This window comes from Bactrocera latifrons, unplaced genomic scaffold, assembly GCF_001853355.1.
Source record: "Bactrocera latifrons isolate USDA-ARS-PBARC rearing strain unplaced genomic scaffold, ASM185335v1 scaffold_114, whole genome shotgun sequence".
In the NCBI taxonomy this organism is placed as follows: domain Eukaryota; kingdom Metazoa; phylum Arthropoda; class Insecta; order Diptera; family Tephritidae; genus Bactrocera; species Bactrocera latifrons.
The window spans coordinates 1-15,448 of record NW_017534564.1 but is presented as its reverse complement, the minus strand read 5'-3'; the positions used below and the strand labels follow the sequence as shown (position 1 = coordinate 15,448).

General features: G+C 38.9%; 1 protein-coding gene across 1 annotated transcript in view; it reads left to right on the top strand.

Moving 5' to 3' along the window:
- The window catches only part of LOC108975347 (protein grainyhead-like), a gene marked incomplete at its 3' end in the record, with an annotated part of 172,542 nt that extends 159,686 nt beyond the window's left edge, over positions 1 to 12,856 (top strand). Inside the window, exons 9-10 of the mRNA XM_018943742.1 lie at positions 8,082 to 8,138; positions 12,732 to 12,856. Of these exons, the coding sequence (XP_018799287.1) occupies positions 8,082 to 8,138; positions 12,732 to 12,856 (182 nt within the window). The remainder of the gene's footprint in view (positions 1 to 8,081; positions 8,139 to 12,731) is intronic.
- Between the last annotated feature and the right edge of the window lie 2,592 nt (positions 12,857 to 15,448).

Here is a 15,448-nt window from a genome sequence, read left to right as displayed (position 1 = left end):
AATCTAGTTTTAAATTTTTTTTATTTTTCAATTTGTTAAAAAAAAACTAAATCTCTTTTATGTGCCATTTTTCAACAAAATCATTTTTTCAATTATTTTTTAAACATACTTTTTTTCGAAATAAAACTTTTAAATATTAATTTGTTTTAATATTCGTAAAAGTTATCGAATTTTTTCAATTTCAAGTAAAATTTCTACCAATGAAGAAACTCAAAACTATCCTTCATTGTTGTATGTTGTCTTCCTTGTTGATGCACAAAAATGTAAAAACTGGCAACTCTAGCAAAAACTGCGATTACATACCTAGACACGGACAAAAAATGTCAATAAAACTGCTTGAGCTAAAAAATGAGAAAATGCGATAAGATCATTAGCAACTTCCTGCGCTTCGATTGAATTTAGCGCAGCAGCAGCGGCACCRTTAGCCACTTCACACGTCGCAGGCGCCAATAGCCAATCGATGACTAAAATACCGCATTGCAGCTAAACGACAACAACACAAAACTTAATAAATATATATACTATATTTATGGCTGTGAGTGCATGTGAACGCCCGTCGCACGGTTGCTCTAACGTTTGCGTCATGCATTTTCTACGTATTCGCCGTAAGAGTTAAAAATTATTGCTGCTGCCGCAAACTTTTATTATATTATTTCGCCGCATTTAATTCTGACTGCCCAAGTGCTTTTTATGCCATAGCAATTTTTGTTGTAATCACCAACAAATCGTCGGCAGCAATTAGTGCGCGAGTATTTTAATCGCCACTGAAGCCGTTGCAGTTGCAGCTACTGTACGGCGTTACGAGCGCGCCAAGCAGCGCGAAATTTCCATAAACCAATTGAGAGATACTGCGACAGTCGGCACACACACACACACAAACACATAATTCCACTTGGAAATAGCGACTGCTCACCTGCCCTGCGCTTTAGCCCCACTTGCGCCTCGATTGCCGTTTGCTTCAATGCATTTATTGCAGTTTTTGTTGTTGCTGTGGCGAGCTARCAATTATGACACTCGATTAAAAGGAAAATTAAACAGATACAAAAAATATTAAGCGTAAATTATAACTCATGCAAATTGCGATCGCAAACGCGAACGCGAATGCATTTGCGTGATTGCCGCATGCAACGCCCACATGCATGCGCACACGCTTAGTCAGTGGTATTACTTTCAATTTGCATATGTATTCGTATATATCTGATTACATGCCGCGAAGTAACAGTTAATGGTTAATTAATATTTTTCACCTGTCGCCGTGTCGAAGGTCGCTGCGACCAATGCAGGCGTGTATGAGTATATATATATGTATATACGTGCTTGCAAGTTGTTATTGAAAGCAGCTACAAATTCTCATTTACTGGAAGCTTTTAGGGATCGGCCATGTAACGGAAACTGCTGCGAAGGTGACTCATTCACTTATCTTTGTATTTCCTTGACTTTTCCAACCGCCCATTTCGACCGCATAACTACTTCTTATTACTATGCAATTCACTATACCCATTTTTTTGTCATGCAAATCACTAAAAGCTCGCGGATTTATTGATGCGGAAGCTTTCAATGATCTTGTAACAGGAGTAGTAAGTGGCTGAGTAATATTCTTTTGCTACAAAGCATACTATTATGACAATACTATAGGGAAACATGACATATAAATAGTTAAGAAACACTGTAATTATGGAAAGGAAAATTTCCSATTTTTGTCAATTTGTCAAATACTGTCAACTAATTTGCATAAGACAAAATAATTAAACTTTTTGTTCGTCAATAAAACTCTAAAATTCGGGAAATGCCATTCTAGGTTGCTGGTTGATATCATTGTCAAAGCATTATCAAAATTTGGACACTATTTCATACGTCAAATTTAAAGGCAATCTTTGGCAAACGATGACAGTAGTTGTCAGTTCAACTTCGTGACAATCAAAACAGACTGACAACACAAAAAAATCTAAAATTTTAGTTTGTCAGTCAAATTCGTCTGAAAAGTCATTACCGGTTGCTTGCTGATAAGTATAATATTACTGTCAAATCATTAACAAATTTTTGACAAACAAATTGTGGGTATCAGAAATCAGAAATTTCATTGAATGCCTTCGCAGTTGCATATAACTTTTTCTATGAAGTAAATTTTACAAATTTAAYCAAATTAATTTACCACTGTCAAAAGCAGCAGCGGCAAATCAATATAGTCATTAAAAATATATATTCAAACACAAGCATATCTCAAATATATTTAATAGCTACAWTAATTCATTCATCACGTCAGCGGCTGGCAGCAGATTGAGGTCATTATCTAATCTAAACACGCTCTAGCGCTTGAACAGAACATTTCGCGTAAGCGGCGTGTGTTTTGGTAACACAAAACTTTAAAATTATAACAAAAAAGCCAACTGTATTGTCTCTACTAGCTAGCAGATAAGAATTGCAATTGGCATTTTACAAATGTAACGAAATCAGCTGTAAAATTAGGCGCGCCTGAGCGCTACTCGACCAGTTGCAGCACAATTTTCTTATGTGGCTAGTGACTGCAGCTGTGATTTACTAAAGAAACTAAAGTTATTTTATATTTTTGTATTATTTTTCTATTTTTTGTTTAGCGATTTGTGATATCAGTTTAGCTTTTTKCTCTCYACTTTTTTAGARATTTTTTTAAATATATTTTTTGTSGTTTTTGTTTAAATACAGCGCGCTCTAAATCTGCTTTACATATTCACAGATATTTATATTTTAAATTACTAATACATATGTACACATATCCATATTCACGTGTCTTCACGCCCCTCCAACTGCATGCTGTTCGCCTGCCGTTGCTCGCCTCACATTCTCAGCTTCTCAGACGCACTTAATCAATGCAATAGATTTTCGTAGAAAATCAGAATGCATAAATTTTTATATCGAATGACCGACACAGCGCATATCTCTCGTACACACGCTGCCATATTTAATACGATTTGAGTTTTTTTCGGTTTAGGTGCGCATGCCTGCGCGGTGTATCTGTGTATCGGTATGGCGGTGTGTGTTTGTCCGCCTCGTAAATATGCATTAGGAAATTCCATTTCACCTGCCACTAAGCGCTGCTTCTAGCGCAATTGAATGCGCTGCGATTAGATCTCACTTGCGATGCGATTTTTTCCGTTTGCCGTGGCGCAGCGCGTAGATGCTTTCGCGTTGATAAGCGCGCTCGAGAAGAAGATACATGTACATATATTATTGTAAGACATGAAGAATGTGTTTGAACGGTGATATATAATAAGTGAGAGACAAATGGTGTTTTCCTTTTTTTTTGTTTGTGGTCTTAAATTTATGCATTTTGTTACTTGAAATGTTGCACGTGGCGCGCTAAACTGATTTACGAGTTTTTTTTTTCATATTTGCATGTTTTTTTTTATTGTAAATGCTTGCGGTGTTGTAATATGTAATTTTTTAAGAATATTAGTTTAGTTCTTGGAGCATCTTCTCCGTAGACTTCCAAAATTTGATTGACGGCTTGCGTGGCATTCTTCTCATCTTTTTTATACAAAAATTTCTAAATATAGCTTCATTATTTTCACTMATTTTTAAACCGCTGTAACTTTTTGTCAACTTCTTCGAATTTTCATTTTTTTTCTTTTTGTGGTTAAATGAAGCTAAAATCTCACCTTTCCAATACTATATGGTATGGCACAATATGATTGGTTGCACTGCAGATATACGACTGCAATAACATCTAGTGACAAAATACGAAAATACTTTTTCGACTACCAATATTTTAGTCCAATTTTATCGCTGCCCTTGTATGTAATTTCATTAGTCTGATCGCTGGACAGCTCAAATAGAATACCAACAGCCTTTTATTGAACACTTTGACATTATGATGTGTAAGGTCACGAAAAATGAACTTTGCGCCGAAATGTAGACAAAACTTTTTCAATGTAAAAAAATCCGTGCCGCAAAAATTTATAAGAAATTTAATRTATAACTATAATTAACAGAAATATTATATTCTACTTTATACTCAGTGAATTAGCCAATAAAAATCTTTTATTATAGTTTTTCATATAAGAAATGATTGATCGCTTAATAATAAACACTGTTTGAATTTTAGCTGTTATTACACCAAAGAAAACCAAAGTGCTATAACAAGCAAAAATCCGATCAAAGCTTCCCAAATTTTCACTGTTAGCGCATAAAAATAACTGTAAGAAATATAAACTAAGCTTCCAAAGTTATTTGAATATCTCCTCTTTTGACAAAATCTCAATAATAATGGGCAAATCCATCTAGGCAATTATTCAACTTGTCTCTTTGAAATTTATATAACAACAACAACACTAAACGCGCACATAATGCGCGCCCGTAGCGCAACCAAAAAGCATAGAAAATATGACAGGCATACCTTTGACCACCTGCTGCTCTCAACTCTAAACTCCTAAACTCCCAAACCATAAACTCATTGCATTTGTCTCTCTGCGCGTACACACATACTCACACAAATAACTGACAGCGCTAGTGCAGCCTATGCCGGCAATATGATGGTTAAAGCCGCGTTCGTCGCGGTCAATCGCCTCAGCGTTAGCGGCAGCGGCAACAAAGTACCACGCTTGCTGCACAGCGGTGGCCAATTGATTAAAACGATTTGCGCGATTCTCGCAGCGATCCATCGGGCAATGTTCCAAAGCRCAAGTAATCTGTCCGGCGATCACCGGCGGCATATGTGCAACYATAGCGCAAGCAGTAGAAGAGTGCAGCGTGGCAAGTGGGGAAATATGCGCAGCAACGCCTTCTATGCGCGCATCATCAACTCACATGTGGCAAGAACACCACAAATCCATAAAGTGCTGGCAAGTGAAAGGTTCAGAGAAATTTCAAATACACACACACACAGGCGCACGTGCAGCTCAATGTAAACACAGAGCGGCGCATGCGCGCGCATATAAACATACAAATTGCCTATGCAACCGAATGTCCGCATTTATTGATTTTATTTCTGCAATTTCATCCCGCTCCATGCTGCCACCTAGTGCACGCGGCCAGTGCCACAACTTTATGGCCGCCACCACCAAAAATGGTTGCACAGCAAATGCTGAACGTACGTTCGCATGCGGTAAATGTGTAAATATGCCGGTGGCAACGCATGCCACAATCGCACAAATTAATTTTAAATAATCGACGGAACATGAGCGCATGCTCATGCCACTTTGTTGCCATGCCGCACGCCCCACCGGCCGTACGCCCGACTCAGCGCCGCCACTGCCTCAACCAAGTCGGTCGTACACTAGTCGCTTTAGTGGCTTCGCTGGCATTCAACTGTCTGCTTAATGTCTCGGGCTACCAATTGTTGTAGCGCAGCGTCGTTGTTGTTGTTTATCTATCAGGTTGGTGCATTGACTTGCCACTTGCCACTTGCGCGCCGATAAACGTTAAACGGCAATTGTAGCGGTGCCACTGCCACCAAATTGGTCAATAAACCCCCGAACGCAGCGCTTTCCAATGCCAAATGTAGTGAAGGAAAACAACAGCATCAACAAACAAACAATCAGCCAGCAACAATAACAAATAGTTGCGCTATTGAACAACAGCCATCAATAGGCGTGCAAGCAGGCGTTCAATAAAGATATGCTGTGGCTGCATTTGGCGATGATTCCGCACAGTGAGGCATAAAGCGTGCCGCATTGGCTRTGCTGTGCAGCTGTATAATAAAAATAATTCTCATTTTAGTGAATTTGTTTGCATATGACTGAATATGCAAAGTTTTATTGCCGGCAGCACAAATATTTTTCGTCACTGCCGCAAACCAAAATAAGAAAAATATAAAATTGCTGAGAAAATATTCACATGTAAKCTCCACCGCGGAAGCTTTTACTTCCTTATGGTTGATAGAAAATTAGCTTTCATCTTCACCTCTTAGAAATATTTAAAATTGGGTGAACTGTTTAAAAGAGTACATCCATTTGAGCTTTCCTCTCTTTATATTTAAAAAAATTAACTTTTTTCGTTTTAAAAGAATCACTTTCAAATGTCAAAAGCTTTCATTTATTTATGATCGCTTAAAAAAGATCATTCAATCGCATATATGACTGCATAATGCTTAATTAAGTTTTCATTGAAACTTTTGATTGAGCTTTCACTTCTTCAAAATAATAAAAATTTCATGACTTCGTTCAAAATAATATATTTAAGTAGTAGCAGAAAGCTTTCTTTCATATATTATGAGCGTTAAAAAAAATTTTACAATCTAATGTATCCACTATTTAATTAAACTTTCATACAAACTTTGGTTGAGCTTTCACTTCCTCACTCGAAAGAACGAAATTTTTGCGACATCGTTATATTTTAATAAAACTTCCAATTAAGCTTTCACAGAATCTTCCTATTGAGCTTCTGTATTCGAGGAGCTGTCAAGTTGATGGTAAAAGTTCAAAATCATTAATAAATCACGCATTTACAAAAAATATCTTTCACTAATCCAAATAGCAGTAAATTCGCGTTGCACGCACAAATATGCCGGGCTAATACAACTTTTGTTGCAWATATAATGGCTATTGTAACCGCATACCGTCTTTAAGGCATACTTCATGCATTCACTTGTGAACAAGTGCAAATGTTCGTGCGTGCATTTGTGTGCCTGAGCTAAGTGCGTCACCTTGTTCAAGTTGTTGCTACTTGCAACATACAATGAAAGCGCACAAAAGTCATAAAGGGCGGGTTAGCCACACGCGGAATGCATAATCCCACCTAAAGTGAATGTGCTAAGCCGTAAAGCGCTCTTGATTGCCACTTTGTCAACCATTGTGGCTGACAATGTCCAATGGTCGGCAACCACAGCTCTTTATATGCACGCACGCACACATACAACAACCAACGTGGCAACATTTCTAAGATACTTACACGCTGCACTCCGTTGGGCAAAACTCAACTATGTGCTGCTACTGTTGCATTGCGGCAACTGTAAAAATATTTCAAATACAATTGTTGTACAACAACAGCAACAACATTAATGCTACACTTCAATACAACCACATGTTTTCCTGCACACCCTTCCAACACACTTTACGTACATACTGCTGCACTTTCTTGTTGTTGTTGTATTGATCACTAACTTGCAACAGCAACAGCTCGAATGATGCACTTTATATGGTGCGCTTTAGCTAATTAATTCCCATTAAAACGTTCGATGCCGCCGTTGGCTGCTGCAAGAGATGTGAAACAACAACAGCAACAACAGTATTAGCACGAGTTGCAACAATAGCAGTGAAACAAAAAACGGCAACTTCAATAAAAATATTCACAGTTGTATATTATTGAACAATGCGACTGCTAATGGCGTGGCAGCAACATTGTTTAAAGTGTTGTTGTTATTGTTGTTGTATGTATGGGTTGCTTTTGTATTTTTTACGTTGTTGTGTCASTGCTGTTTATCAATAAGTATTCATTGTTGCTTTATATTGCAGTAACACAATTAATATTGTTGTGGTAATTTTGCTTATTTTTTTGTTGTTTTTCACAGATTTCTTTTAGTTCATTACTTTAAGTTTTGTTTTTCGTTATATTCGATTTCTGATTCAGCACTRCCTTRCCTTTGCTCGGTACAATGTTTTGCYGGTCAACTGCTGCCACCACTGTTTTCAACCAAACTTCTATCAAATCGAATATCAGCTGAGGGAAATTTATTAAAAAATATATATTTTTTTAATTTCCTGACCCCCCTAACAGCGGTAAAACAGCGTAGGTATATAAATATGTCGCCACATATCCTCAGCTATATTTGTCGGCAGCTGGCGTTCTTTAGCTGCCACTAATTAGTATTCCACTTTTTTGTTGTACTCGCAAGCATTTATCGAAAGCGTTTATTCGCTCTATGCAAGCAATGCAAAACAATTAGCCAGAAATTCGCCTTCCAATCGCATACCCGAATACAATGTAATTGATACTCGTGTGCGATAAGTGGCATAAAGTTGCCATTCCCCAACTCGTTTGGCTGCTTGTTCTTCCTGTTCTTCCTCAATCTCTCTTTCATAACTCTAATATTTCATATTCTTGTCATAATAATTCTCTCACATATATTAATTCTGAATTTTTCTCCTTCTTCATCTTTTCCTTTGCAGATCAACATCGCCGTCCAGTGCCTGAGTACGGACTTCAGCAGCCAAAAGGGAGTTAAGGTATGTGGATAACTTATCGAAAGTATTTGTAGAATTTAAGAATATACATTGTAACACCTTGCGGCTGCATTAAAAAGGCTTGCAACATTGTATTGGAAGAGGTGTTCATATTTTTAGTTGACATTAACAACTGACTGATTTCAAATGACAAGCATTTATGGAATAAAAACAGTTATGATAACAAATGTCAGTTGTTGTTTAATTGATATATATATATATTTATATATTCGTTTGAAATCTCCGACTTAGCTCAGTGCAGAGTTTTGGCAAGGGACTATTTTTCAAAATTATTTGCCTTTATCTCTTTCAATACTCACGATCTAACTTGACTCGGACGGTCAAACCTTACATTGAAGAATCAATGCAGTATGTGACGGYACGTTATCGTGGTGCAAAAACCAGAGTTGTCGGCTYACAATTCCGGCTCTTTTTACGAACAGGGAAATTCGGAGTGCTCGACTCCTCGATAATCGAAGAAAACTATCAATWTMWCCTTGATTTTTGACTCGCTTCGACGTGATTTTTTCGGCTCACCTCCTGTAATAATACGTTTCATAATATCCTGGTAGTCGGAAGGCATTGTTTCACAGACATTAACACGACGCTGTTTTTCGAAAAAATGTAGGTTTCACTTTTCTTAGACCCAAATAATCTTTCAAAGTGGTTTTAAGTGATCCTTCCGATATTTCAACGATGCCGGTAAGATCCCTGACTGTTAATCGTCGATTTTCAAGCACCAAGCATAAAAGTAAGTSTCAAGCTAATTATATAATTTTAGAAATAAAATTAAATTTAGGGCGACATTTCACATTAAAAAAAAATCATAAAATTTTCTGTTCATAGCAATATGAACTATAAATCAAACATAGAGTATATAACTCGAGGTTTGAAAAATGAGTATAGAGAACGATCTACTTTAAGGCCCAATCGGTTAAGAACTCGACCTTCAAAATTTATATTTTCGTCATGTGTTTCATTTGCGCGGCGATTGCATTTCTTTGACTACTTGCGCATTTTAATTACTATTAACAATTTTCACCACTACCTGGGCTAATCGTTTTGAAAACATTACATCAGCACAGCATACTCAAACAAAAGTTACTCCCATTTTATCATAATCACAGCATTACACCAACTACACATAAAGTATCATAAGTCTATAATACAATGCACAGCCGGTTTTTTGTTTACCTTTTGGTTTGCCGTCCTACCCCTGCACAAGCAGCACAACTACCCTCAAATATCGAAGCCATGCCCTCATCTTCACTAATGATCCACGGTCAATTTGTGCGACGACAGTTGCGCACAAACATCATTAGGATCGTAGTGATCAATTATTTTACTCTCACAATCCACACAGAGTGCCTTGGTGTGTGTTGTTAGTGCGCAGCAGTCAATAAGGCGTAAATCAATCAGGGTCAGAAGTGTAAATGTGTGACTTTTCAAATTGTCTAAGAGGATTTTAAATATCATGTTGCAATGCTATTAGCGGCAACAAAAAAACACAAAAAGTGAGTTCAAACACCCGCCTGCAGAGAGTAARGGAAAAATGCTGATTAAACGAAAAGGAAAGTGAACAAGTGGAAAGTAGAAGGTTTTCTAATACGATTAACTTTGGGGATTGCTGTGAGGTGATAAAAAAATTAGGAAAGATTCACGCTTTTGTTGGGCACAACAATTAAACTATCACGGTCAGGCACTCGCTGGGATTTCCTGCCACATAAAGTACAATATTTAATGAGTTTGATAAAGTAGCAACTGCAAACAAAAGGGACACCTGCAAAATTTATGAGTTTTTGGAAAAGTAATGATTTTTGAATAAAATAATGATGTTTGAAAAATATTAGTGTTGGAAAAATTAATGATTTTTGAAATTTATAAGATTTTTGAAAAAAAATTACGTTTGAATAAAGTAGTGATTTTTGAAAACTAAACGATTTTGAAAAAAAAAACCAATTTGCGTATCAAATTATATTTTTATGCCTTCAAAAGCAGCAGTTAGTGGTAAATGAACAAAAACATATAAAAAATCGACAAATATTTCTGCTAAACCGATAAAACCGCTTGATTAAAATGTAAAGCGAAACTGCAGCGAAATAAACCTTAAAATATAYTAATGAATTAATGACAAATCGAATGTTGCAAGCCATAAACTTTCCACGCATAGAATTGCATGAAAGTCGCACTGCATTGTAGTTGTTTTTGTGCGTACATTAAATTGTAACCTGCAAAAACTAAATGTGAAACTAAATATAATTTATTGTATATCATTTGCGTTGGGGGAAAGTCGCCAACACGCACCGCGAGATGCGTAGAAAGTTCGCGCGCATGCGCAACTAAACGCACACACGCTCAGGCATGTTACGCAGGGGCAAATTTAGCATTTTCATGTGCAGTTTTTATCATTCGATTTACGCGATTATACCGCGCTATGCTTCTTGTAAGCGCTAGACAAAAAAAGCATCAAAACACAACGCGCCTGAATTGGCCGACGCGTTGGTGCAGCTGGCGAAATTAAATCGAAATGCCAGCCGTCTATAGCTAACGGCAAATAGCCAGCGGCTACTGGCAATGGCAACACTGCATACGAGCAATGACAAGAGTGTCGCGGCAGTGCGTGTTGCACGGCAATTAATCGCCATGTGGCAGACAAAACACACACACACACACAAGAGGTGCRCAGCGGTCCAGACTACAAAATGAAATGTACGAATCAATTTCCGCTGTCTGCGACAAACGCACACGCGCAGCCACACAGCGGCACGCCCGACAACAGCAACAATACCTCCAAAAACAACAACCGCCCAGCGTCGCGCTGAAAAAGCGGTCCGATTGGCGGTCACACGGCWAAACTGGCCCAGCTTGCAGCCGCGCTGGCTGATCCGGCGTGCCAGACAAGCTGGCCGCCAGAGTTGTTGGGCTGCAAAAGGAAAATTGCAATAGCAAAAACAATAACAACAAGTGTATAAACAACAACAACAGCAARCGCGCTTGCCATTGACTTGGAAAATTGCTGTTTGTGCTATTATTGTTATTTTTATTATTGATGTTGTTGTTGTTGTGCTTGTCATTTGCTGCAGCGCAATGCCCACATATTTCTCATTGCGCGACAACTTGTTGCGTCGTCGTGCATTTGTTGTTATGCGGTCTGCGTGCGTGCAGCAATGCTTTGGTGAATTTGATTTTTTTTCGTTACCTTTGTTTGCCACATATTGTCACCGCTGTTGCAGCAATGGGGTACATCCTGCATGTTGCATGCATCATCATTTCACTGCCATGCATTGCTTAAAATGAAACCGTTGCAGCGCAAACGATTTGTGGCATGTACATGTGTTATTCGAGTGAAACAAAGTAGACGAATGCAACAGCAACAACAAAAACAGCAAGCGCAAAGCAGCAACAATATTATYGGTAATGACAATGCGAATAAACGCGTTACAAGCAAACGACATGTTACATTTCTGTCAATAAGTGAGTGCGCAATGGCAGCAACAACGACTTGGCAAATAAATATATTGATTGCACGGTACACACTTGCCTCATCTGCCACATTTGCTACACTTGCAACACATGTAATGCTGGCAAATGCGTGCAACATGCAGCAAACACACGGCAACACTCTCAAAACTTGTCATTTTTAAGCAGACTTCCCAGCAACCACTTGCCACATTGACCGCCGTTGCGTTTGTGGCAAGCTGCACTTGTTGCACTTGTCGAGCGCAAGGTGCGCCGCTGTGGCAACAGCTTTCATGCTACACTTTGCACTGCTTTAGACACTTGTAAGCGCTTTTATTGTTTCTATTACGTTTGGTGTTGTTATTGCATTGCTATAACGCCTTGCCACGCTGGGCATTGGTTGCATGCATGGCGTACGAATGCAATATGTCATGCCTGCTGGCGAGAGCGAGAGCCGCGTACGACCGATTTTCGAATATTTGTTCAATAATAACAACAACAACAACAACAAGGACAATAAAAATTAACAACAGCGTCAAAATGTGGACACAGAACGATAATAAATAAATAAGCGCACGTGAAGGACGAGGCGATAGCGCAAAAAAACGGCTTGTAAATGACAAGCCGACCGAGAATRAGTGCAAATATAACACAATTACAACAATAACAAACACAGAAAAGGAAACAAATAAGTAGCAACAACGACAGTACCGCTGTAACAACGTCGAACCATGACAACTACAACAATTTCGCATGTCAAAGAAATATTATTAATGGCTGCAAAGTAAAGCACACACACATACAAACACATGCAACGCACACATGCACATGCGGTCGTATATCAAAAGCCGCGAGTGCTGCTAATGAAAATTAAATTGAAAAAGGGAAAAAATTTAGCTGTGACTGCTACAACATGCCTTGTTAATAATGACAACAACAAGCGGAGTTCGAAAAAATGCAAAAAAATAATGACAATAACAAAGCAGACATAAATATGCAAAATGTGCTTTGTTGCAAGTGAAAAGTGTAGACTTTGGTGACATACGCCATAAATATTGTTTCATTTTCAATTGTTAATAACCACTTTGCGAGCATTTTAAAAATTATGATATTTAATTATTCTCTACTCTGTTTCAGGGTCTACCGTTGCACATTCAAATCGACACATTCGAGGATCCGCGCGATGCACAGGTCTTCCATCGAGGCTACTGCCAAATTAAGGTMTTCTGCGATAAGGTAAGTGCCAGCACACAACTATTATTGCTAGTTGCATGCCACCACAGGCATAAAATAATAATAAATAAACAAAACTTACAGCAAGTGCTAATGTACGCCAACGGCAACATGCGTGCAGCAGCAGCAGCAACAGGATTATGCATAATATTTAATCACAGCTTCCATGCAATGGCGGCACTTGCTGCTGGCGGCTAGTCACCGGTCAGCGGTGGCYGGTGACTGGTGACTGSTGACTGCTGACTGCTGCTTGGCACCCAGTGACAGTTTCGGTAGGCGTCAATCAATGCCAAGTGGCAGCTAACACACCACATACTATTTATAAGCGATTACATTATATTCAAGGGTCGTGACGTCCGTTACGCACTTACTTTTATTACACACACACACACATATATATGCAGTGTTGCTTTTGCGACTAGTTGATCGTGCATCCGATTTGGCTGTCATTTCGTCGTCAGCGTCGCTCAAAAGGATTATAAAATGCAATTTTGCAGGCWTGTTGCAAGCATGTGTGCGTGTGCCATGCGGAGTGTGTGTATGTGTTTACAAGTTTTTAATTAAAAATTTTGACAGCTGCGAATGGGAATGTCCGTGGCAAGTAGCCGCATAGCTGACACGCGTTCAACGGCCGCCTGCCGCACCTAAATAACTGTACTCACCTAACCGTGTGTGCCGTTGTTGTGTGTGATCTGTTGCCTTCGGCTGGCATTTTGATTTGATTGACATGCAACGCAATACATTTGCGCACGCAGCCATACAGTTGAAATGAAAAGTCTGTCACGGTGCCACACACACACACACAAAATTACAATTAAAACTGCAAATAAATCCACTAAAAAACAATATTGTGTTGCAAATATTATTGCGTAAGCGGTAAGTGACAGCTATGCAGCTGCCACAGCAGCGCTTCATATTATTGCACAGCACTGTGCCTCCTACTTCATCTGCAACGGCCCACAGCCGCGCGCGCATCAACGTCACTTCCTTTGCGCATTAAAGTTCGTTGCCAAAGTCTTGYGTTTCGCTGTGACCAACACCAAAAACAACGAAAAGCAACAACAAAACCAACGCAAAGTGGACACCAACTGCTCCACAATCGGTTGTTGCATAACAATATGCGCATTACGTGTGACCGCATGCTGCCGCCCGCTTGCTTGCAACGTGACAGCGAAATCTGTGTCGCCTTCACTTTTGTTGCCCTTTTTCGATTGCTTACAAATGCAACGCGCCGACGAGTATATATTTCAATAAATGCATAATAAATATATACATATGCMTGTGTGTGTGTGCATATGTGTGTTAAGTAGTTCACCACGCTCGCTTGCCGCCTGGGCTGTCCGTCCAGCCGGTCCACCTTGTCTGGTGTCCATTCATGCCACACTGACGCGTAGTGTCATTGAATCCATTGCGACATTGTGGTGTCGTTGCCGTTAAGCCCTTGCTRGCTGTTGCTGCCTCTGTTGTTGCTGTTATTATGTATTATCATTAATTTTATGGTTGCTATGTTGCTATGTGAAATTAATACCGCAATCAATGCAAAAGTAATACATRTTCGATAAATGCTTGCTTGTGTTGTTGCTTTTGTGTACTTCGTTCYGCCTCGTGGCCAATCTCAGTGCTGCCGCCCGGTGCAACAGCCTACCTTTGCAGCGCGATCAAATGTTCGCCTACCTGATTTATTTCGTTCGCCTCATTCACMGATAAAGCGAAATAATGATAGTGCAGAAAATGCACAACAAAAATGCGCGAAACACATCAACAACAACAGTGCAAAGTCGACCGCTTGCCCTTCACAACGGAGCGTTGCACGCATTAATTTTTTTCTTCAATTGTTGGACAACGTCAAGCGTAGGCGTTCATAGTGCTTTACATTTTTTTTTTCACAATAAAAAATTTTCACAAAATATTTGAAATTCTTAGAGGAAAGGTTCAAGGCAATAATAAAAAAAAATTAATGCCAAATAGTGCACTCAATGTTAATATTTTTACCTCAAGTACAAAATCTCCTTACACACGCAATATGTATTTGAAGCCTTGCAACCAATACACTTGCCACAAAAAACTTGACATGCAAATTCCGCGGCGAAAACAAATTTTCTACCAAATTATCGCAGCAATATGTGTTTATGTCAATATGTGCTACAAARTATATATGCTTTACATATACATGGGCATCCTGAACCCCAAAATCTGAACCTTGTCGCCGCGTACCCGAAAATCTCAAACAAAGACGCCGAAAAATGTTGTAAACGGGCGGCATTGATTGTCAGTCAGAGCGGAACGCTGCCAAAAATACAAAAAAAAAAAAGTTTGTACAACAACAAGAAACATTATACTACAACATAAGTGGCCAAAATGCATCACCAAAACATATATGTGTCAACAACGAACAGCCGAAATTTAATAACAGCGACAAGTGTGACCTTAAAACTGCTTATCGGCTTTTATGCGGCATGCAGCTTTATGAAACAGCAAAACAGYAACAACAACACAAATGCATATGTGTACAAGAAATTTTGCCCCTTTTAAAAGCTGCCTGCCACACTGGCGCGCCTACACACGCTTTGATGTTGCACGTTGTATGTTTGGCAGCAGTTTTTTATTTTCATTTTCATTTT